The following is a 23485-nucleotide window of genomic DNA, read 5'->3' on the forward strand; positions in this document are numbered from 1 at the left end:
ACTGGAACCCTCTTCTACCCATTCATGACGACATCAAGGAGCTGGTGGATATTAGAGTCCTTGCGCTCCTCCATCTCCCGTTTTAGGATGCCCCAAAGATGCTCAATAGGGTTTAAGACTGGAGACATGCTTGGCCAGTCCATAACCTTTACCATCAGCTTCTTTAGCAAGCCAGTGGTCGTTCGGAGGGGTGTTTGGGGTCGTTATCATGTTGCAGTACTGCCCTGCGGCCCAGTTTATGAAGGGAGGGGATCATGCTCTGCTTCAGTATGTCACAGTACATGTTAGAATTCAATGAACTGTAGATCCCCAGTGCTGGCAGCACTCATGCAGCCCCAGACCATGACACTCCAACCACCATGCTTGACTCTAGGCAAGACACACTTGTCTTTGTACTCCTCACCTGGTTGCCGCTCCACACTCTTAACACCATCTGAACCAAATAAATGTATTTTGGTCTCATCAGACCACAGGACATGGTTGCAGTAATCCATGTCCGTAGTCTGTTTGTCTTCAGCAAACTTTTTGTGGGGTTTCTTGTGCATCATCTTTAGAATAGGCTTCCTTCTGGTATGACAGCCATGCAGACCAGTATGATGCAGAGTGCGGCGTATGGTCTGAGCACTGACAGGTTGACCCCCCACCCCTTCAAGCCCTTCAGCAATGCTGGCAGCACTCATACGTCTATTTTCCAAAGCCAACCTCTGTGTACGACGCTGACCATGTGCACTCAACCTTCGTAAACTGGGCCGCAGGGTGGTATTGCAACATGATAACGACCCCAAACACACCTCCAAGACGACCAGTGGCTTGCTAAAAAAGCTGAGGGTAAAGGTTATGGCCTGGCCAAGCATGTCTCCAGGCCTAAACCCTATTGAGCATCTTTGGGGCATCCTCAAACAGAAGGTGGAGGAGCGTAAAGGTCTTTAATATCCACCAGCTCTGTGATGCTGTCATAAATGGGTGGAAGAGGGTTCCAGTTGCAACCTGCAAAGCTCTAGTGAACTCCATGCCCAAGAGGGTTAAGGCAGTGCTGGAAAATAATGGTGGCCACACAAAATATTTACACTTTGGGCCCAATTAGTAAATTTTTTCTAAGGGGTGTACTCACTTTTGTTGCCAGCAGTTTAGACATTAATGGCTGTGTGTCGAGTTATTTTGAGGGGACAGTAAATTTACACTGTTATACAAGCTGTACACTGACTACTTTACATTGTATCAAAGTGTCATTTATTCAGTGTTGTCCCATGGAAAGATATAAAGAAAAATGTGAAGAAATGTGAGGGGTGTACTCATTTTTGTGAGATACTGTATTTTACCCAAGTAACAATGAATAAAATGTTTTCTTTTATAGAAAGTTATCTTGCGAATATAGCGTTCATAATAAAGGTTGGCTAAATTAGGTAATCTGCAAAAAAAAAAATAAAATAAAATTCTCTCTGGGCCCCCCCCCCTGGTGGCTGGGCCCTAGAAAGCTTTCCCACTTTCTACCCCTTATGGGCGGCCCTTCCAGTACTGTCAAAGAGTCCATGCTTCCTATGACCAATATGTTACCATATCGTCCATATGACATATCTGGCACATTTCCATTCCCTGATCTGAAGAGGAAAGGCATTAAACTGGATCATCTATCACACACAGAGGACCACGCCCACTTTCTACACAGTTACCCCTCACTGTCACACCTCAGTGAACCTAAATACCCACCAAGCATCGATACCCGCACTCTGCAGTACTTTGAAAATGTGTCCACAGCTGTGTCAGAGGGCAATATTAAACTAAATGACACTCTATGCAAGATCATGACCAAGATCTCACCGACAGTGACAGACGTCAGACTTTCATTTCCACTATATTTTGTTTGTGAATAAGAAATAATAACTTATGGTGGGCCACCCCTCAATGATCTCTGGAGTATAAAAAAGGTTGAATGAAAAAATTGTCAGTAAAGACACAATTAGATTACAGTGATGCTTTATTCCATGTTTGCAGAAACTCATAATCCTGTACACTTAGTAAAAAAAATATATATATATATTTATTTTCTACATTCCATGCTTTGAATCCATGAGTAATGTCTCCTACTTCATGTGTTCCTTTATTTTATTGTATGTCAACATTTGCACTTTCCATTTGTAATTAAATTAACTTGATTTAAAAAAATAAATAAACCAGATTTATTATCATTGTTTACAATGATCATTTTAGGCACACAAATAAACGGAAGAATGAAAGGAAAATATGCTTTCTGTACCGATGATGTTCATTAGGGACAGTTGAAGTTCAAGTGAGTTGAAGTTTTTTTCATAGTGCTTTCACTTGAAAACCTAATTTTTGTCTACTTTCTATGCTACTTATACTACACTACATATATAGCCTAAAACACGTGTAATACATTATTCTTTTATATTTATATTACCAGTTCAAAACATGTATTATCAAATAACTTTATTAAAATAATTGAGAAAATAGCGGAACCTTTTGTCGACGTAAGAGCCCCGCTGCACCAACACGGAATATTTTGCCGCGACACTTCTGAACGCGGAAGTGAAGCGTTTTCCCGTTTGTTTTGATGTGTTGATGTTTCCGTCGGCGCGCCTGTCGTTTCGAGAAACCTTTTGTAATACGTACAAACCGTAGAAACTTGAGCTAGTCACACACATAGACCGTGTATAAAATAACACAATGGCGGTGAGTGCTGTTTACCTGGAGTCCGACGCCTTCTTAGTGTGTATGAACCACGCTCTGAGCACGGAGAAGGAGGAGGTGATGGGGCTGTGTATCGGCGAGGTGGAGAGCTCGCGCATAGTTCACATCTACTCCGTCATCATCCTCCGGCGCTCGGACAAGAGGAAGGACCGTGTGGAGATCTCCCCGGAGCAGCTGTCCGCGGCCTCCACCGAGGCGGAGCGGCTAGCAGACATGACGGGCAGGCCGATGCGGGTGGTGGGCTGGTACCACTCCCATCCGCACATCACCGTGTGGCCGTCCCACGTCGATGTGAGGACGCAGGCCATGTACCAGATGCTCGACCAGTGCTTCGTGGGCCTCATCTTCTCCTGCTTCATCGAGGACAAGAACACCAAGACGGGCCGCGTGCTCTACACCTGCTTCCAGTCAGTGCAGGTGTGTGATGTAAAACAGAGCTGATCAGTTCAAGGTGGAGTCAGCGATTCTGGAGGAGTCTTTTTGTTAAAATCACTTTTTGTCCAAAATAATGTGAATATCTTCTCACAATCCTTTACCTGTCAGTACCATAGAATGTTTATAAGGTGTGTGCCCTTTACAAAAATCAGGTGTTAATACGCAGCTTAGCTCTTTAAACTGGTATGTAAACAAAGGGGGCCCACCAGCAACAATGCCACAGAGCCTGGGCTTTGTATTAATTTAACAGCGGATATTAATTCAGCGCACACACAGTACGGTCAGGAGAAGATGTTCACTGATTTTGACAAAGAAACATTTGACAACAGGCATTCTTCAGAATCACTTACTCCAAGTTAATTCATTTTACATGCACATAAAGTCAAACTTATGAATTACCTTTTGGCATTCCCTTAATATCTTTGTAGAATACCCAAGATCACTTTCCCGAGGGTTTACAATCTCTCCCTGCAGGTACATTTGCACTGTTGACCCATTCTAGCTGGATTTAACTGTAAACTCTCTTTCTACCGCTGTCCCCCAGGCGCAGAAGGGAGCGGAGTACGAGCGCGTGGAGATCCCCGTGCACGTGGTTCCGCGCGAGGCCATCGGTAAGGTGTGTCTGGAGTCTGCCGTGGAGCTGCCCCGCATCCTGTGTCAGGAGGAGCAGGACACCTACCGCAAGATCCACAGCCTGGCACACCTGGACCCCGTCACCAAGATCCACAACGGCTCCGTCTTCACCAAGAACCTGTGCAGCCAGATGTCTGCTGTGAGCGGCCCTCTGCTGCAGTGGCTGGAGGACCGGCTGGAGCACAACAAGGCCAGCATGGTGGAGCTGCAGAGGGAGAAGGAGAGGCTGCTGCAGGAGCTAGCTGCTATGTGAGCAAAGACAGTCTGCAGACAAAAAAAGCACTTCATTGTATGTCCATCTCTGTCGGGACTTTTAGTTTACCTACCGTTTCCTTATCTCTAAGAATAAAGGCAATACTTTGTGTCAAACCCCAATGCTCTTCAATAGGGGAACTTGTCTTAATGCCAAAAGATGGCCTTAAATGTCTACTTGGAATTGTGAGCACGGCGAGAGCAGCCTGATCCCCGCGTGAGTTTCACATTTGTTTCTCTCCCGCAAATCAGTCTGGCATTTCTCCAATGTTCGTGGGGAGGAGCCGGGCAAAATCCGGGTCATTTAGGGCCCGCTTTCAGACCTATCGTTCATCCCTTATAGTGGAAGACAGCTTGTGATTGGTTCACATAGTCGTCAATCTAGCCTCCCAGTCAGACCGAGCCCTCTCAGAATTGCAGTCTTGATTGATCATTCTTTATGAGATATTTCTGTATTTAAACGATTCTTGTGTGTGCATTATTTATATTCAAGCACAGTACAGCGGTATTGTGTGAAGACTAGGGCTAGAATTAATTGATAATCTCCCATTATTCATTTGGCCTTGTACAATGTCAGACAGGATGAAACATTTGGCCCAGAAAATGTTTTGTTTTCTCCCAATATATTTTGTCAATTTAGCTTGAATACATTATTTAAGAAAATTAAGTATTTGGTTATCCCATGAAAGGGGTGGCAGTGATGGCAACAAATACATGTCCCATGCTTTTGGATCAACAGATGCAGCTGTCACAATAGACTTTATTGTTTGTGTGTCAACATACTTTTGACCACACACACTGCACCTTGATTTGACACATATTTAATCTGCCAAAAAGATCAAATCCATGTATCTGGTTGTTGTACATAGTATGATGGGAGATGTCCACTATGTCACTAACCCATAATAGAAACTAATGGTCAACTATAAAGCTGGTGGGGTCTTATATTAGGTCATTTACGGTAAATTGCAAAACTACAGTTGTGAAGAAATAGAGCCTCCCTCCCTTGTTTTATCCACTCTGAATCAGAGGCAGCTGAGCCCTTTGAGGGATGAGTGACAGGCGGACGTGTATCTGGACTCATAAATGTGAATATTGTAGACACTGTATATTATATATGAAGGTTATTGGGTGTAAAAGATGTGTGGGGCGGTGGCTGTTTAACACTTTAACAGCTGTAAAACCTTTACACCTGTAAAAACGGCCAACATATTTTTTCTTCATTTGGTTGTGTGACTTAAACAGGTTGTGTTTTCCTCTGAAATGTCCGCATCCACCAACTGTAAAATAAAATATATTTTGTAACAATGCCTGGAGCCAACGATGTTTCACTTCACCTCTGAAACAATGAGGTGAAAATGCCTACTCAAATACATTTCTGTTTGACTATAATGTCAGTAATTATAACTTGTAATGAATTTTTATCATATATTTGAAGCAATACTTTGTCATTTCCAGCTGTTGCTCACACTAAATAGTCATTTTGAGCTCATTTTGGAGCTACATGAGCACAGCGCTAATGTACAAAGCTTTGCTATTAACTCAGCTGGGCTAAAGGTGCTCAGTTAAATCTGAACACACAAACACAAAACACATCCGTAACTCAGTGTGACTTTTCTGGGAATATCATCATATCCGTAGCAAACAAACGTTTATCTACTTTAAGCATCCACAAATGTCAAAACGTTTCACACTAGAGACCAGTGTAAAGCTTTCAGTAATGGAACTCCCTTATCATCAAAGAGCTTCAGTTATGAGCAAACGATAGTCCACAAACTCTAGTATTTTTTTTAATCATTGGAATAACAACAATTAATAAGAAAGTGCTTTTGGTTAGTTTTTACACTCTCTAGACAATAACTGTGTGTCATTTCCGCAGCTCCCTGTCTGCTGGCTAGGTATATTTAAAGGAGCGTTGTGCGCCACTGCTGTTGGGGGTCGGCAGAGGGGCAGGTGCGGTCATCATGGCCTGTCCAGGGGGCAGCACGAGGCCTCCTTTACGAGACAGCAGACTGATCTCTCTCCTCAGGCCCTCAGCCTGGGCAGACTGTTGTTTCATCACACCCTTCAGCCTCTTGATCGCCTCCTGGTCCACATGCCTCCTGTAATCTTTGAACTGTCGGCCCTGGATATACACACAAGCGGATATATATATTCATGATTCAGTTTGCTTCTCCTATACAACCATCTTTAACAGCCATTATCTCAACGTTATTTTATTTTTTCAATCAATACTGAACCAAAAAGCATTTTTTAAGACCTGTACGTGGTATTTTTGGATAAATTTAAAGAAATAAAAAGGCAATATTCATAATCTATTTTGTAAAAACATGGGACCCTCACATGCTGTAAAAATGCAATACAGATTTTAACCCTGGCTTTATCCAACTACTAGATTTGAATTTACTAAAGAGATGCAAATGTACACATCATTAGTTATACATTGCCAAATTTGCACATTGTAATATACATTTATTTTTTTGTTTTAATGTAAGTTATCAACTGCTAAAGTGTCATGATGATATATTTAACTTAAACACGTCACCTTATTGACCTGCAGTGTGTTAATAGTCACAACTGAGACTTCACGCAGGTGTGTGGACAGAAAAAGAAGATGGCAGACCAAAGGGAATGACAAGGGATTGACATTTGACCCTGGACCATCTTTCCAATGGCTCTGACTTTAAACTTGTGTTCAGTAACCGTGACCATACACTTATATTTACATTGTGGATCCCGTAATAATTTGATAAATACGACATACTGTATGAAATGATTTAAATGAATAGAAATCACCATTTTCTTCTGCCTAGCGTTGAGTTTATGATCCAGTTCATTCTTCTGGTCGAAGAGGCTGGCCATGCAGAGGAGACGCTCCGTGTTACACTTGGTCACATCCATCAGGGCCTGACGGGCCTCTTCCACCTTTACCTGAATATCACACACACACGCACACATGCACACACACACACACACACACACACACACACATACACACACACACACACACACACACAAATCCAAAAGTTTTTCCAACAATGACATTATGAGTTTAAAAACTAACTGAACAAGTATCTAACACTTGCCAAAGGATGCACGCACGCGTACACACACACACACGCACGCACACACACACACACACACACACACACACACATACACACACACACACACACACACACACACACACACACACACACACACACACACACACACACACACACACACAGGTCAGCTTACATCCCAGTGTTTGATCTCCTTGGTGTATCCAACCTCTCTCAGCAGTTTATCCTGCTTGAGCTCCTCCAGCGTCCTGTTGCCTGACAGCATCTGCAGGGCCTCCACATCCACCAGCCTCCCATACCTCATCATCATCAGCTCGTTACACTGCCCATCCAGCCCTACACACACAAACACACTTAATCATCAATATCTATCTATCTATCTATCTATCTATCTATCTATCTATCTATCTATCTATCTATCTATCTATCTATCTATCTATCTATCTATCTATCTATCTATCTATCTATCTATCTATCTATCTAGCATGCTGACCAATGATAGCACTTTTGTACAAGTACCTTGCGTGCCGTTTTCTTTTCATCTGTGTTAGTGTCTTCTCTTTGACTTGTATGTGTTCACTTGGCTTTTGAATGTTACACTGTGTCTTATCAGAGGTTCACGTTAAACTGTACGTTGCATCTGTCCCAGCAGTGTGTGTGTGTGTGTGTGTGTGTGTCTCTCACTCTGTATCTTGACGTCCATGTCTTTGCGGTCGTGAATGAGCCTGACGTGCTGCAGTCGGGCCTGGCAGTAGAGGTCTCTCTGCTGGCTCTTCTCCACCTGCAGCTGCTGGATGCGCTCCTGCAGCCTGTAAAGCTCCTTCCTATCCAGCACCAGGGCCGGGGTTAGGTCCACGGGCACTGCATCGCTCACCACATACTCAATCTAAATGGAGGAATGGACCAGGTGGGAGGGAGGAGGAGAAAGAATACAGAGTGATTGAAGGAGATGATAAAATGGGCACATTTTTATCATATTATTCTATTTCCATTACAACAATTTTTTTTTGTTTTAATTATATATTAACACTTAAACCTGCAGTGTGTAGAATGTTGAGTTTTATTTCCTAGCAGATTTTGTAGAAAGTAATTATAATATCCATAAGTACAATTCATTTAGTGCATAATAGCTGAAAATCTTTTTTGAATTATTATTTTTTTAATGTCTCATATATGTCCATATTTCTGCATATTTTGTACCAATGCCTAGTGCCGCCATCTTGAAAGTGTCATAGTTGGAATGTCATCAGGTGCATTGTTGAAAATTTAGAATTGTTCTTGTCCTTGAAAGCCACTGTAGCTTCTGTTATTATTCTAAAGGGGTGGGGTTACCCAGGGAGCGTTGCATTCTAGAACTTTGTAGAACTTTCTTGATGATGTCATATTACACACTGCACCTTTAAAGGACCTTTTATGGACATATCTGTACGGAAGAGGATTAGGGCCACACATGAAAAAAAAAAAAAAGTTCTGACTTTATTCTCAGAATTCTGACATTAATCTCAGAATTCTGAGAAAAAAGTCAGAATTCTGACTTTAATCTCAGAATTCTGATTTTTTTTTTTTTTTTTTTTTCATGTATATAAAAAAGTAAAAAAAAAAAAATCAGAATTCTGAGAAAAAAGTCAGAATTCTGACTTTATTCTCAGAATTCTGACTTTAATCTCAGAATTCTGACTTTAATCTCAGAATTCTGACTTTTTTCTCAGAATTCTGAGATTAAAGTCAGAATTCTGACTTTTTTCTCAGAATTCTGAGATTAAAGTCAGAATTCTGAGATTAATGTCAGAATTCTGAGATTAATGTCAGAATTCTGAGATTAATGTCAGAATTCTGAGAAAAAAGTCAGAATTCTGACTTTATTCTCAGAATTCTCAGAAAAAAGTCAGAATTCTGACTTTAATCTCAGAATTCTGACTTTAATCTCAGAATTCTGACTTTTTTTTTTCTTTTTTTTTCATGTATATAAAAAAAGTAAAAAAAAAAAAAAGTCAGAATTCTGAGAAAAAAGTCAGAATTCTGACTTTAATCTCAGAATTCTGAGAAAAAAGTCAGAATTCTGAGATTAAAGTCAGAATTCTGACTTTTTTCTCAGAATTCTGACATTAAAGTCAGAATTCTGAGATTAATGTCAGAATTCTGAGAATAAAGTCAGAACTTTTTTTTTTTTTTCATGTGTGGCCCTAATCCTCTTCCGTATATCTGAGACCCTTTCTAAAGGAAAAAATAATAATTCAAAAAAAATGTTCAGCTATTATGCACTAAATTAAATGTACTTATGTATATTATAATCACTTTCTACAAAATCTGCTAGGAAATAAAACCCAAAATTCTACACACTGCAGGTTTAAGCAAAACATCTCCATGCCCCCCTCTACAAAGTGTTCTGGTAAACTACATCTGATTGGCCAAATATATTGACATGGCACATGGAATAGGCTCCTATTTATTGCAGTTCAAGCAGTCTTTGCGTTACGTATACCTGGAATGTTGATATTGCGTTACCGATATACAGTATTGTACAGTCCCTAGTTATGAATTGCAATCCAATCCACAGATGAATCAATAATGAAAATGATTGTAAAGTTGACAATGAAAATAAAATCTATAATATCTAATATAATTCCTCTGCTCTGTTTTCAGGCCAGGGTTGCCATGTCTGCTGAACATCAGCAGATTTGGATCTTGAATTTGTTCGGTCCTCACTCAGTTGTTTTGTCATCATCAGTGTGCCTCTAAAAGTTTATGGACTGTTTACCTGGTTGAGTCTGAGAGGAACCACCACATCCACCTCGTTCATTTTCTGTTGTTTCTCCCCCTGGACTAACTCTAAGTCGTCCTCCGCTGCCTTTCGACTGCTCTTTACTGCTTTCTCCTGCAGAGCCAAGCAAAAAACACACACACACACACACACACACACACACACACACACACACACACACACACACACACACACACACACACACACACACAGGATGTGACAAAAAGAGTGAATGGTAACAGAATCAAGTCAGATGAGACAGTAGGATGAAAGGCAGAGTATGACCTTCTTGACGAGGGTGTCACACTCTTTCTTCATAGCCTCAGCGCTCTTCTTCTCCTCAAACAGCAGTTCCTCCAGGTCCATCCGACGCTCACGAAGCTGCTCTGTCTTCTCAAACAACTCCGGCTCACAGCCTGACACACACACACACACAAGCTCAAATGTAAACCTACTGAACTTGATGCACAGTGAAGCTTATTATTGAAAACACCACGGTAAGTATATGTGAGGTGAACGTGGCCAGATTGAGCAAAACTCCATTTTATGTGTACAGTTTCGGTGACTTAAAAGCCTGGCAAGCGTTTTCATGTTTTGTATTTGACTAATCTCTCCCTTTTGAACATCACCATTTTATTGTCGTTCCCTGTCAATAGCCTGTCCATCTTAATCTGTATACATAGAAGTAAAGTGCATCTTGATGAATATAAATTTGGGCTGATCGGACCAAATTGGTTTGGGTCTGTTCCAGTCTGGCCTTGACTGCCAGCAGCTCCAATAATGTTGGATGTGATATGTTTGGTTTAAATCTGATGTTCTCAGTAAACCATTTGTTGCTTCTGTTGTTCCATAGATTCTTTTTAACACACGTTTGATATATTCAACTGACGCCGCGACCAATGAAGTCAATGGTGTGTGTCGTCACCTTGTTGAACCTGACTACCAGCACTGGTTACAATAAACACTTTACACTTTGCCGTCAATATGTCTGACCTGGAGGGCACACACTGCAGTCCAAAGCAGCTCCTCCCTCCTCTGTGCCACTGTCATAATCATCATCATCATCATCCCAGTCATCGTCTTCATCAGAGTCTTCATCACTGTCCTCCTCGTCCTCTGCAACACACACACACACAGGGATCATGAAGGACACGTGGACAAATTGATACACACACATACAAACACACACACACACACACACACACACACACACACACACACACACACACACACAGAACCGTCACCTTCAGCTCCCTCCTGCTCCTTCTTCTTGACCCGTTTGATCTTCTTCTTGAAGACCTTGGTGAGGAACTCTTCATACTTGTTCTCCTCTCCCAGTGAGGCCTGGAAGGTTGCTATGAGCGCCTTCTCTCTGTCCTGCAGCCTGGCTATGTCTTCCCGCTTCACCTCTAGCTGCTCCTTAGTCTCCTCCAGCTTACTCTGTCAGGGAGAAGAAGAAACACCAGGGAGATGACCTGCGTTAACACACACTGTGTTACTGGCTTGTCACCGGCGCCAGCTTCAGTGCCCATCTGAGTCTACACAGGAGGCGTTCAGTATAAGTCCAACTTAAAGTAAAGTAAAGTAGCACTATCAGCTAAATGTATTCTTGACCTGCATTTTTTTTACATATATACAGTATATTTTTAATATTAGCCTAAAATATGACAACCTGGGGGCGCCCTTAGCTCAGTTGGTAGGGCGACCCCCCATGGGCCTCGGCCAGCAGCGGACCCGGGTTCGATTCCAGCCCGCGGTCGTTCTCTGCATGTCATTCCCCTCTCTGCCCCATATCACCTCTGTCTCTACACTGACAATAAAGCATAAAAATGCCAAAAAATATCTTTAAAAAAAATAAAATAAAAATATGACTAGGGGGTATATATAGTCAGTCTCATCGAAATTCAGCGTCGATTTCCATTCTGCACCAAATGAATGTTTTGTTTAAATACTTAATGTTTTGTCAAAAGCTTTTGAAACCGTTTTTTGTTCTGAAAGTTAAAATATATGTCAAAGGTTAGACATAATAAGCCTCGGCCACAGCCTAAGCCTTTTAGGACAATGTTCTATCGATCTACCTAAAATGTATGTTCTCTGCTTTGCCATCATTGAGTGAAAATCTGTCCCACCGTGATGCTGTTCTCCTCCTTGATGCGTGCGTTGAGCTTGCCGTGCAGACTTTCCTCTCTCCTCTCAAACTCTTTGAGCAGCAGCAGCTCCTGGTAGAGAGTGAGCTGACGCAGGTCTGCTAGCTTCAGCTGCCAGTCCACACACAGCTTCTCATGACGCAACAGTAGCAGCTCCGCATCAAACTGACACACTGACGTCTCCATCTGAGGGGCCAAGCATAGTATCCACACATTATATCACAGTGATAGTGAACCTAGTTGGCTTGAGATGTGTTGTCTTTGATAACACATGTAATTAAATATACTGGCCTTTTGTTTGATCAAAGATTCATCATTTACTGTATGGTTAGACACTGTAGACTAGAACATTGTTTTCTCAAGAACTGCTAAATTATGAGATTTTTGGCAGTTTTGCTTCCATAACATGTCTTATTTCATAGATTTAGGTGTTTATTTTTTACCAAACCTTGTCTGGTTGCGTCTGTATATTTCATTATTTCAACATTAGTCGTTTTTTTTTCAAAACACTGATTCAAAAATCTTAACTTCTAAACCACTGACATCAACTAAACCTTCCATAATCATTCTTAACACTATTATGCAGGTTACTACAGAAGGATTTGTTTATATGTTATGTTTTTCTGATTTATGTTATATTTTGTTCTTAAAAACATGCCAACAAATGCATTTTATTCATTGATCAAATGAAAGAAGGCTGTATCCATCTGTCAGGTTGAAACTCAGGACACTTACATCTTGTAAAAATGTTAACTCAGTCTCTGGCTTCATACAACATCTCGATTTTTGTTTTTTTAAAGAGATGCAAAAGTACACATAATTAATTAGATATGGCCAAATGTGCATATTATCCCCTAAAAATAATAATACAATTAAACTGTTAAAAATGTTTCCCTATTGACCTGCCGTGTGTGGCCTTACATGATCATATAACAGACCTGTTCCAGCAGAGAGTCCTGTTGGTGTAGCAGTTTGATCTCTTCCTCCATCCACAGCTCCTCCTCCCATTGGCCTGTCTCCTCCCCTGTGTCTCTGTCTTCTTCTGTGGTGTCTCCTTCTATGTGTGTGCCTTCATCTCCTCTCTCCTCCACTCCTGCCATCTCTATCTCCAGCTGCTCCAGTAAACCTGTGGCTCCCTCCTGCATGCTCTCAGACCTGCTTGATCATGAAAGAAGCTGTATTCCTTTAAAGGTCAACTATGATCCAAAACTCACTTTTTCAGGTGTTTCAACATTTATATGACTAGAGACTCCAAAGGTATTGGGAAAAACAATCCTCTCTCTTGTCTCCACCTCCATCTGAAAACCTGTGTTTAAATAAAAACTTTTTTTAAATGTTTTATGCAATGGTAGTCAACGCGGGAGGTGTGCATTGTCTGGGCGGCTTCCTTTAATAAAGTGTCGTAGGAAATGATTTTTTTCAACGTTCATTCATTCAAACTGGTGAAGGCTACAGACCAAATGGACACTGCAATCTCAGACACACGCCCATCTACAAACCACTCATTGTCCAGGGGCCGGTTTCCCAAAGCCTTCGTAGAGCCTTCTTAACGCTACGTCATTCGTAACCCCTACGTAGAGTTCCTACTTAACATTTCGCCTGTTTCCCGAAACGTTCTTTGCTACGAATCTCTTTCGTACGTCCTACGTTGGTAAGGTTGGTCTGGAGCGCCCGCAGAGCCTTCTTAGCTCTACCGTAGGGATGTTTCAGCTCTCATTTGTGTCGTTTAACTAATACATCTGACTGTATTTCATATCAAACGGACACAGCGATGACTGTATTAAATAACAAACTGTTAAAAACGATAACTGTATATAGCGTACATTTCACATTTAAAGTAAGCTATATATTTTAGCAGAATACCATTCACTCTGATTCACAAAGTGTTCAAACTATAAGTAGCCTACATAGTCATCTAACTGACTTGACAATCAGCATTAACTGATTGGATGCGATGTCCGTCAATATAAAAATAGGCTACTTTATACGTGATACACTACAGCCTACAGTCGGATCGTTTTTATCAGTTTGATATTTAATACAGTCATCGCTGTGTCCCTTTGATATGAAATACAGTCAGATGTATAAGTTTAATGACAAGTGATGTCCCTGCGATCGCTGTGGCATCGCCAGAGATAGGCTTGGCTACTACAGACCCCCACATTTCCTTCCGTAAGCACCATGCGTAAAACGGACACGAGTGACATCCCTGTTGCGCATGGAACTGCCACAAGTCATTCATGAAGAAAATAATTGCTGGAAACAATCTTAATCTCCTCCGCTGTTTCTATATTTTTCTATAGCCTAGGCTACCTTTTTTAAATCAGTAGGCCTATAGGCTATGGTAATACGTTCGACCAAGGTTAACAGTAGAACCATCGCACTGTGTTCCACACACTGCGGAGCTGTCAGCTGAGCCGGCTCAGCTGACAGCTCCGCAGTGTGCGTCGGATTCTCCGCCTCAAAACATGTAAACGTGTGAAAAAATTAATGAATAATCAATTAAAGCTTACCTTAAAATAAGTGTGCCATGTTACTGTTTATTGTATTTAGGATTTTAGCTCATTTGGACGCTGTTTGGGCCGTCTGTTTTTATTGATATAGGCCATTGGCGATATTCTACTTTCAGTTTCCTTACTGACCCACCACGAAACGTGATTATTGTTCTTAAAGATACTTAGATTATAAAGCAAGAGGTGTTAAATAAATGTTTCGGCTTAGAAGGATTTCTAGTAATATTTTATTCCCAAAGACTTGGCATGCAGCTTCGCATGAAATAAGCAGGAAATGGAAAATCGAACTCTGAGCAATCGATTTCAGCAGTGTACGTACGACGTATGGAGTGTTTCTCCTAAGAGACCGTTCGGGAACCACGACTACAGAGGTAAACAACTTTGGTAAGTCATAACGTAGGAGTCTTCGTAGCTCGCTAAGAGATGACGTTATCGGGAAACCGGCCCCAGTACAGGGAGGGAGACCCATCCCATGTAGCTGAGGACTACATGACATAAGTATGCAATGGAAAGTTCCTGAGTGCGCTTGCAGAACTGAACAACAGCTTTGGTTAGAACTTTTACGTGTGAAGAAGTCTAAACTTTGATCTAGACTCGATACAACTATATGCTGTACCTCTGTTTTCTCAGAGCCCGGTATCTCTCCAGTGTTTTGCGGCTGTACTGCAGCCTCTTCTCAGGTGTTTCCTCAGGCAGTATGGAGGGCAGGGCAGGCAGAGGGCGGTGGAGATGGCCAGCTAGACGACACTGGACCTTCTTGACCTGCTCGGCCTGAGCGTGAAGCTGAGACACCAGACGGAGCTTAGAGTCCCTCAACGCCATGATACGTCCATTCATCTGAGTCTGCTTCGCACGGATCTGATCACACATGATGTCTGTGTGTTATATCATTGATCAACAAATCAATCTTCATTTATGTCCATAACTTTAACCCTAAATTGCTTACCTTTAACACATCTAAGAGTATTCAGCATCTATCAAGTTCCTTCCAAAGTTCTCTTCCTGTTTAATATTATCTCCTTTTATTTCAACCAAATATTCAGTTGGAAGCAAATCATCACATTAGAGGAGAAGGTTTGGCCATTTTTCTTAATAAATGACTAAAAAACCTCATTTATATTCAAAATGTATCAAAATAAATCCCATTTCTGACAATCAAACAACTAATTAATCAATCAATGGTTATTCTGTGTTTTTCCTCTCAAAGGGTTTTCTAAGATGACAAGACAGGTATACTGTCACATAAAACTACTCTATATGTATCCTGTATTTTGCATCAATTGGCTGTTAGTAAAGGATTATTCTACATAAGATGTAACAGCTTGGTTTCTGTCACAATTAATCACGCATTTGATTGGTCTATAAAATGTCAGAAAGTTGCAATAAAAAAAGAACCATCACAACTTCTTTAAGCCAAAGGTGGCGTCATCAAATGACATCTTTTGTCTAAACCAAGTGTCCAAAACAAAAAACTGTGCTGGGAGTTAGACGTGAGAAACAACAGGTTAACGTGTGTTTGCGTGTACATTTTCCTCCAGGCCTATCAGCGCGTCCCTCTTGCTCTCCGCGTTCATCCTCAGGTGTTTGGGCACGGTGAAGTCTTTGGCCGACTTCAGCTTCAAGTCTCCGATGGTCTCTTTGGCCTGACTGATGGCCTGCACGTCCTGGGGATCCTCACAGTCCTCGTTTGGCTTCTCTGCGTAACTACATGACACCATCATGGTTCAGCACCTTCATCATGGTAGTTAATGGTAGAGCGTTTAAGGATTTAGAAGAAAAAGGGTAATGGACACTCACAGCTGTTCCCATTCCTTCTTCCTCTTCTCTATCTTGGCCCGAGCCTGATCAGCTTTCTCCGCTGCCTTCCGGAGCCTCTCCACCTGCCGATCGCCCAGCTTCACCCCCCCTGGACGAGGGGCAATGGGGCGCAGCACATCCTCCTCTGGAGAACACACACGAGCACACACATACACACACACACACACACACACACACACACACACACACACACACACACACACACACACAGGGGATGTAGGTAGAGCAAGTCTTTCCAGGTGAAAGAGTTACTGTATTACAACTCTGTCCTACCTTCTAACATGCTGTTGTCTTTCGCTTCCACTCTTGATTTCCTGCGTTCTGGTGCGGTGTCTCCGTCTGCGTGGGACCAGCCTGCTCTGCTCTGGTGTCTGTGCTGGGCTGAAGCCTGGCTGAGGGCAGGCAGGCGGTAGGTACACACTCTGTGCTCACTGCAGATGGCCACCACAGTAACCACCACAGACTCCAGGGAGTCCCTGAACCTGAAAGCAAAGACCAGAGAGGGGAGGATTTCACCTTGGAGCCTGGTTGCCTCCTAAATGTTCTAGCTGCAGGGGCAAAATCCGAATGAAACCAAAACCTCAGGCAGGAAAGCAAATATTCAGCAAGTCTTTTTTGTTATTTGTAAATAACTAATGATTAGAAAAAACTGATGAAAACCAGAAACTAACACAAAGAGGCTACGATAAGTAGAAATAAGCATTACCCAACGCTAATACTGTGTACCAGTGTATGATTTGGGGAAGGTTTAAAAGGATCAAAAATTGGATACCATCCAACCCTAGTTACATGTCTATCGGTGTGTGTGTGTGTGTGTGTGTGTGTGTGTGTGTGTGTGTGTGTGTGTGTGTGCGCGCGTGTGTGTGTGTGTGTGTGTAGTGGGTACCAGTGCTGTAGTTTGCTGAGTGCGATGCTGCAGCGTTCCTCCTCCCAGGACATCTGCTTCCTGACCTCCCTCACCCGCTGAGCCTTCAGCCTCTCTGCCTGCTCATTGAAACGCCGGTCCAGCTGTAGCTCCTACACACACACAAACACACAAACACACACACACACACACACACACACACACACACACACACACATACACAGTTGAGGGCATTGTATTGCCGTAAATGGATTAATTTAAGACTTAGCCACACTTTAAAGGTACAGTGTGTAATATCGGTGTATTTTGGTGGCATCTAGTGCTGAAAGTTCTAGATTGCAACACTCTCTTGCTAACCCCTCCCTTCCGTAGAAGTTACAGAAGCTACGGTGGCCTTCAAGGTTATGAAGCTAGTTACTAAATATCATGGCATCATCCACCACTGCCTCAAGACTTTCCACAATATCAAGTGATGAGGCGAAGATATATTTAGTAATTTATTCTATAGAACGTCCTCTTCTTCGTCTTCTAACAGGTGCATTTCCCCCAGGACGTCCACTATATATAAAAATGCGTAAGGCCGTTTAGTTTTTCTCTTCTGTGCTACTGTATATCTACATGGCAGTGCATCTGCATCATAGAAACTACTATGTAGATATAAATGGCTCTTACAAAAGGTAATACAATTGTATTTATTTATTTAAACACAAAGCAGGTCTTTACCCTCAACTTTAAAGGTTTAGCCAGGAAACATTTTGATCGGGATACAACGTTCAGAAGTCTATTACTGAGGTTTTTTTCATTACTGAGGTCTACCTTCACTGGAGTAAATGTGGTTTTATTTTATACTTAAAGCTGATATAGCAGCTAAAGTGGCTAATAACAAGAGAGTGTGTGTACCACAGGTTTGAGGCGAACGTGCTCCGGCAGATCGTGGTTCTTGCTCAGCAGCTGTTTAAAGTTCTTCTGTAGCTCGGCCAGCTTCTTCCTCTTCATTCCTATCATCAGCTCGGCCTCGCGACGCAGACGGTCCTTCTCCAGCTTCTGCTTAGCCGTCTCTATGCTGGAGGGAGAGCGGGGAGGACACTTTCAGGAGTTTCTTGGGTTACAATTTGATAAAGATGTACTTTATTTAAAGCTACAGTGCGTGACTCTCCCATGTGAAAAAAAATGTGGGTTACATTCAAGCCATCGCCAAACGAGTTGACTTAAGCCTATCAACTCCCCAAACCTCTCTTTGTGTTTCTCAGTATGGCAGCGCTTACGAACTACTGTTGCCCCACGACACTGGTGCAGAAGCTGAGAAAAATCCCAGGAAGCGCCCCAAGAAATGTGTTGATTCTACAGCATGATGACAGAAGGCTTACCTCATGCACCGTAGATGTAATTACTCAGAATTTCTCATAGGGGGCAACAGAAGTTACGCACGTATAGCTTAAATTCCAATAAAAAAGATAAAGGAAAAAAATACAGACAAAACATGTCTCTACTATACAAATTCTTTGGACCAAATGCAAACAGATGATTCAGACTGACCTGTAGGCTGCTGGGTCTTCAATGTCCTGGGCCAAGGCCTCATACTCTAGACCCACCTGGTAGAATAACATGAGAGCAAGATGATATTACTGTGTCATTGATTCAGATCATTTAGTCTGTAACAAAGTGATGGACCAACTGACAAATTGCCTTTGTCGTGCATCGAACCTCATTGCTTGATCGTTGCTTCCACTTAAATGTTTTATTTATATTATTTATCTTTTATATATATTTTTTTTAAATTCACTTTTAATCTGGATGTATTTTGTGACCCTGTGAAGCACTTTGAGTGGCCTGAATTGTGTCTGAATTGTGCTATATAAATAAACTTGCCTTGTGGCCAAAAAGACACAACAGAGAATTAAAAGCAAGAAAATGTGTGTAGAAGGTGTCCAGACCCTGGGGGAAGGGACCCTGGCCTTCTTCCTCTGCAGACATTTCTCCAGCTGCTCTTGAGGCAGCATGCTGAAGGAGAAGATGTTTCCGTCCTCGGCTGCCGTCAGCACAAACAGGTCGTCGTGGCTACAGCGGATGTGTCTGAGGTGTCCGTACTGGTTGTCATGGACACTGAGGGCCCAGTAGGCCTGCATGGAGCTGAGGCTGTGGTCCTGAGGCTGTAGAGGGTAAACCCTGATACCACCTGAGTGCATGCCACACAGTAGCTGCTGTCTGCTGGAGCTACAAGACAACAACAATACACCAGACAGGGGGCATTATCAGGGTTATATTAGTGTTACATCTCCCTTACTGAAAGATTCAAAGATGCATTTAGAGCTGATTTAAAGCTGCATCAGACAACCAGCTGTCCATTGTGTGTGAAATAAAGTTGGGTGTCTGATGGTGATCTAATAAGCCTGGCTCTTTCTGTTTATTCTAAACGCGGCCAGAACGTTGTGGGTTGACCTTTAGGGGAACGGCATGGCACGGCCACTCAGTCTGAGCATCAACTATTGCCACTAGGCATTCTCTGGAGATTGCTTAGTGTGCCTTTAACTAACTACTCACATTCACTCCCTCTTTAGCTCTAGTTTGGTCATAACCAACTCGTGAGGAAAATATCCGTCCTTTAGCTGCTAGATGTTCCACTTTCTTCATTGTGTAGCTGATAATTGTGTCTATTTCTTTTTTTAAACCTTACTATCGGTTTGGTGCCGAGAAGGTAGTGCACAGTGGACATACCTGAACGTATGAGCTCAAAAATGTCTGCCTGAAACCTGGGTCGATAAAGAGACTGTAGCTAAAAAGACGCAAACATTGGTGAGAGTGAGCTGTTGGCTAAGCCCTATTTAACATTCCATTCAGCCAGTGCTGGTATAAAGAATAGAGATATACCTGAAGGTGATGGATTGAATGGGGTCGTTGTCTGCATTGTGGATAGGCACGTAGTCAAAGGGCTCGTCCTGCATCTTGGCCGGGTCCTGGTCCTGCTTCTCAGAGAACTTACAGTGGTACAAGAAACCTGCGTCATAGCCTCCCTGCATGGGAGAGAGACCAGAGGAGTTCATTTAATCCTAAAAGGAAAATCATTGGTCTTGTTGTACTGTTTCTGTGATAAAGTATTTTTATAATTGGCTTATAGACCTAACCCAATTTAAATTGGATTAGGTCTTAGATTGAAGTCCCAAAGAGGGTAATCATGACCATTCTTTATTATACCATGGGGGATCATTTCTGTTTAAAAATGTCCAGTTTCGGAACAAAACCTGTGTTTTAATACAAGGTTTTGATTTACCCCGTTTCTGAAAACAACCCAACAGAAGGCTGCTTTAATCCAGTGGACCAACACTGATGTAAAACTATGTGTGTGTGTGTGTGTGTGTGTGTGTGTGTGTGTGTGTGTGTGTGTGTGTGTGTGTGTGTGTGTGTGTGTGTGTGTGTGTGTGTGTGTGTGTGTGTGTGTGTGTGTGTGTGTGTGTGTGTGTGTGTGTGTGTGTGTGTACCATGGAAAGCCAGAACTGTCCAGGCTGTGAGTAGAAGCCACAGTAGAGAGGACTGGTTGGGTCGGGGATATAGATAGAAGGCAGCTCCTCTTCCTCCTCCTCCTCTTCCTCTTCCTCTAGTTCTATGCCCGTCTTCTTGGCTTCCTTCAGCCTGGCTTCTCTCTCTTTCTGCTTCTTCTCCTTTGCCGCTGCACGTCTTGCGATTTCCTCCTCTCTCTGGAACCCACGAAAGAAAAAACACAAGGAAGCCCCTGATTGGTTCATGTAGTCGTCAATCAAGCCTCCGGTCAGACAGGGCCCTCCCCACTTTCATTCAGACCCTGATTGGTTCTTGTAGTCGTTGACGTCAACATGGATCGATAAGCTTGTGAGATACGGCTGATCTCAAGAAGCTAGGTTGACAAATACACGAACCAATCAGAAGCTGTCTCCCACCATAAGGGACGAACGTGGGTCAGATCACAGGCCCATTTTGGCCCGGGCATTTTTTGACAGGCTCCTCCCCACGGAAATTGGAGAAATGCCAGATTGATCAAATGTAAAGCTCGCGTGGGATCGGGTTGCTCTCGCCAGGCTAAGTGATTCCCACTAAAATTTGCCTCAAACAATGTCCACAATAAACTTTAAGACAGCAGTAAATGAAGGAAAGACAAATATGTGAGAGAATACAGAAGTAATTATGATGTAGATTACTATCAAATCATACAGTAATATGTAAAAGGGACATATACGATTAAAACCAGACCGACCTTGATTCGAGATTTGATGCTCCTAAACCTGAAAGACTTGCTGGGCAGTTCAGGCAGCTGGAAGGTTTTGGTGGGCTTCTGCTCCTCTGGATCAGGACTCTGCACCTCCACCACATGGCCGCTCAGACACAGGATCAGCAGCCTGTTGTCACTCTGGCTCAAATCATGAATATAAAGTTATTTAGTCAGTAATGTTCCACACAGACACATGTGAGGAGCTGGTGGGTGATAGAGTGACTCACATGGGAATGAGGAGACCACTCTAGAGCCTGCACCGGGCCGGGGACGTGCACAAAGCCGATGGGTTTGTATTTCTCCCCGACGGTGAAGAAGAACACTGTGCAGTCTGAGCTCTGAGCAGGAGGGAGGCAGCGAGAGGTTAGAATGGTGAGAGAACACTATGGATTAATCAGGTGTCTATGGAAATTTTCTCTCAACACATCTTCATAATCCACATCCCTGCAAATTGCTCTTCATTAAAACAGTAGTGACAAGTACATGACAAGCCATAACAAAGAAAGAAAAAAGGGAGAGAAATAAAGTACAACACAAAGGCAAGCAGCATTGTCTTTCAAGCCCACAGGCAGCACATTCTTATAGGTCTCAGTTTAGTGGTCTTTTAAACCGTTTTGCGTATTTTAAAACAGTTATTCAAAATCAGATGTTTTGATGACCTGGAAAAATGGATTTGGAAAAAAACCTCTTACCCCCGTGGCTAAGATCTCTCCATTTCTCTCGTAGGCGACAGCAGTGACAGGTGCATTGTGGGGTTTGAAGGCTTGTTTGAGGCGCAGCTTAGCGTCTCCCTTAGGGGCGCGCCCGGTGTCCTTGAGCAGCTTCTGAGGGTCGAACAGCTCCAGTAACCGCACCACCCCGTCCTCAAAGCCCGTCACCAGCAACCCTCCAATCTGGTTGACCTAAAGACACCAGAGGCAGCTATCAGTACACATCCTATTTGGTAGCATGAGACATTTGAATGGTGGGATCAGCAATTCTGGAGAATGCAAAATCACTTTTTGTAAAATGTGTGAATATCTCTTCATGATAAGCTACCTGTCCATACTGTGTGTGTGCAGCAAAAGAAATTCAGTGTTGATACACAACTTAGGCTCATTAAACAGGCATGTTGGTAGTTACGGTGGGCCCCTTTGTTTACAAACCAGTTTACAGAGCCTAGGCAGTGTATAATGGCCATATTTTCTTTCAGCGCATACACAGTCCAGACAGCACGGATCGTGGGGAAATATGAGCTGTTTTTGAGAAAAAGTGATTTTGACAACAAACATTGTCCAGGATCACTGACACCACCTTTAACAGAGACACACTTACCAGAGGTGGAGCCCAGCTGAGAGCAGTTCCGCCCTGATTGAAGCGACTGGTGGTCAGTTCTGTTTTTGACAGGAAGTCAAAGACTTTGACTGAACCTGGAGAGCAGGCACACAAACATAGAAGGGACTTATTACAGTGTGTGCTTGCAAACACAGACAGTGAGTGTATAGACGTGTGTAAATGTGTGTAAATGTGTAGGTGTGTCAATGTGTTTGACTCACGGTCTAGAGTAGTGGTGGCCATCAGGTGGGCTTTCCTGGACGCATCCATACACTGGATGGGCCCGGAGTGGAAGGTAAACAGGCACTCTGGATCTGGGGTCTGCACACACACACACACACACACACACACACACACACACACACACACACACACACACACACACACACACACACACACACACACACACACACACCATACATCAACTGTTATTACACTAGGCACACTGTGTCATTACAGCATGTGATGCTACGTGACAGGTGACATATTTGTGTATAGTCCCTAACAGGAATGCAGCTTAAAATACTTTAAAAGTAAATGACATGCAGTGATCTGTTTGTTTCATTCGTTTGGAACGTAGGTTGAGTAACATTGTGATGTGTTCAAGCACCGCAAAATGAGTATTTGGCTAAAGTAACTTCATGGTGATTAGTTCAATGTAAAATGCAAGTGAGTGGTAAGTAGGCTCCAGTGGAACTGGAAATAGGTATTACCCTATTGTGATACCGTATAC

At 42.6% G+C, this 23485-nt stretch overlaps 2 protein-coding genes across 2 annotated transcripts in view; one reads left to right on the forward strand and one right to left on the reverse strand.

Moving 5' to 3' along the window:
- Nucleotides 1-2568: 2568 nt before the first annotated feature.
- On the forward strand, nucleotides 2569-5301 carry brcc3 (BRCA1/BRCA2-containing complex, subunit 3). Its single transcript, XM_080046446.1, has 2 exons — nucleotides 2569-3126; nucleotides 3689-5301. The coding sequence occupies exons 1-2, from the start codon at nucleotides 2686-2688 to the stop codon at nucleotides 4028-4030; spliced, it is 783 nt and encodes a 260-aa protein (XP_079902572.1). The 5' UTR covers nucleotides 2569-2685; the 3' UTR covers nucleotides 4031-5301.
- Nucleotides 5302-5923: 622 nt separating this feature from the next.
- Nucleotides 5924-23485, reverse strand: part of cfap44 (cilia and flagella associated protein 44) — a gene marked incomplete at both ends in the record, with an annotated part of 21764 nt that continues 4202 nt past the window's right edge. The window contains 25 exons of the mRNA XM_080047012.1: nucleotides 5924-6154; nucleotides 6826-6960; nucleotides 7270-7430; nucleotides 7779-7980; nucleotides 9853-9969; nucleotides 10141-10271; nucleotides 10849-10971; nucleotides 11100-11295; nucleotides 11985-12188; nucleotides 12941-13157; nucleotides 15132-15373; nucleotides 16042-16219; nucleotides 16313-16457; nucleotides 16607-16815; nucleotides 17220-17350; nucleotides 18099-18261; nucleotides 18735-18790; nucleotides 19133-19412; nucleotides 20067-20209; nucleotides 20675-20890; nucleotides 21424-21576; nucleotides 21666-21776; nucleotides 22131-22340; nucleotides 22753-22847; nucleotides 22974-23073. Of these exons, the coding sequence (XP_079903138.1) occupies nucleotides 5924-6154; nucleotides 6826-6960; nucleotides 7270-7430; nucleotides 7779-7980; nucleotides 9853-9969; nucleotides 10141-10271; nucleotides 10849-10971; nucleotides 11100-11295; nucleotides 11985-12188; nucleotides 12941-13157; nucleotides 15132-15373; nucleotides 16042-16219; nucleotides 16313-16457; nucleotides 16607-16815; nucleotides 17220-17350; nucleotides 18099-18261; nucleotides 18735-18790; nucleotides 19133-19412; nucleotides 20067-20209; nucleotides 20675-20890; nucleotides 21424-21576; nucleotides 21666-21776; nucleotides 22131-22340; nucleotides 22753-22847; nucleotides 22974-23073 (4149 nt within the window). The remainder of the gene's footprint in view (nucleotides 6155-6825; nucleotides 6961-7269; nucleotides 7431-7778; nucleotides 7981-9852; nucleotides 9970-10140; nucleotides 10272-10848; nucleotides 10972-11099; nucleotides 11296-11984; nucleotides 12189-12940; nucleotides 13158-15131; nucleotides 15374-16041; nucleotides 16220-16312; nucleotides 16458-16606; nucleotides 16816-17219; nucleotides 17351-18098; nucleotides 18262-18734; nucleotides 18791-19132; nucleotides 19413-20066; nucleotides 20210-20674; nucleotides 20891-21423; nucleotides 21577-21665; nucleotides 21777-22130; nucleotides 22341-22752; nucleotides 22848-22973; nucleotides 23074-23485) is intronic.

Source organism: Ammodytes marinus (assembly GCF_949987685.1).
Source record: "Ammodytes marinus genome assembly, chromosome: 18".
In the NCBI taxonomy this organism is placed as follows: domain Eukaryota; kingdom Metazoa; phylum Chordata; class Actinopteri; order Uranoscopiformes; family Ammodytidae; genus Ammodytes; species Ammodytes marinus.

Bases quoted from the DNA above. Each gene is read 5' to 3' on its own strand.
- brcc3 (XM_080046446.1), top strand. From the start codon at position 2,686: ATGGCGGTGAGTGCTGTTTACCTGGAGTCCGACGCCTTCTTAGTGTGT. The intron at 3,127-3,688 runs GTGTGTGATGTA...GCTGTCCCCCAG, and splicing joins CCTGCTTCCAGTCAGTGCAG to GCGCAGAAGGGAGCGGAGTA.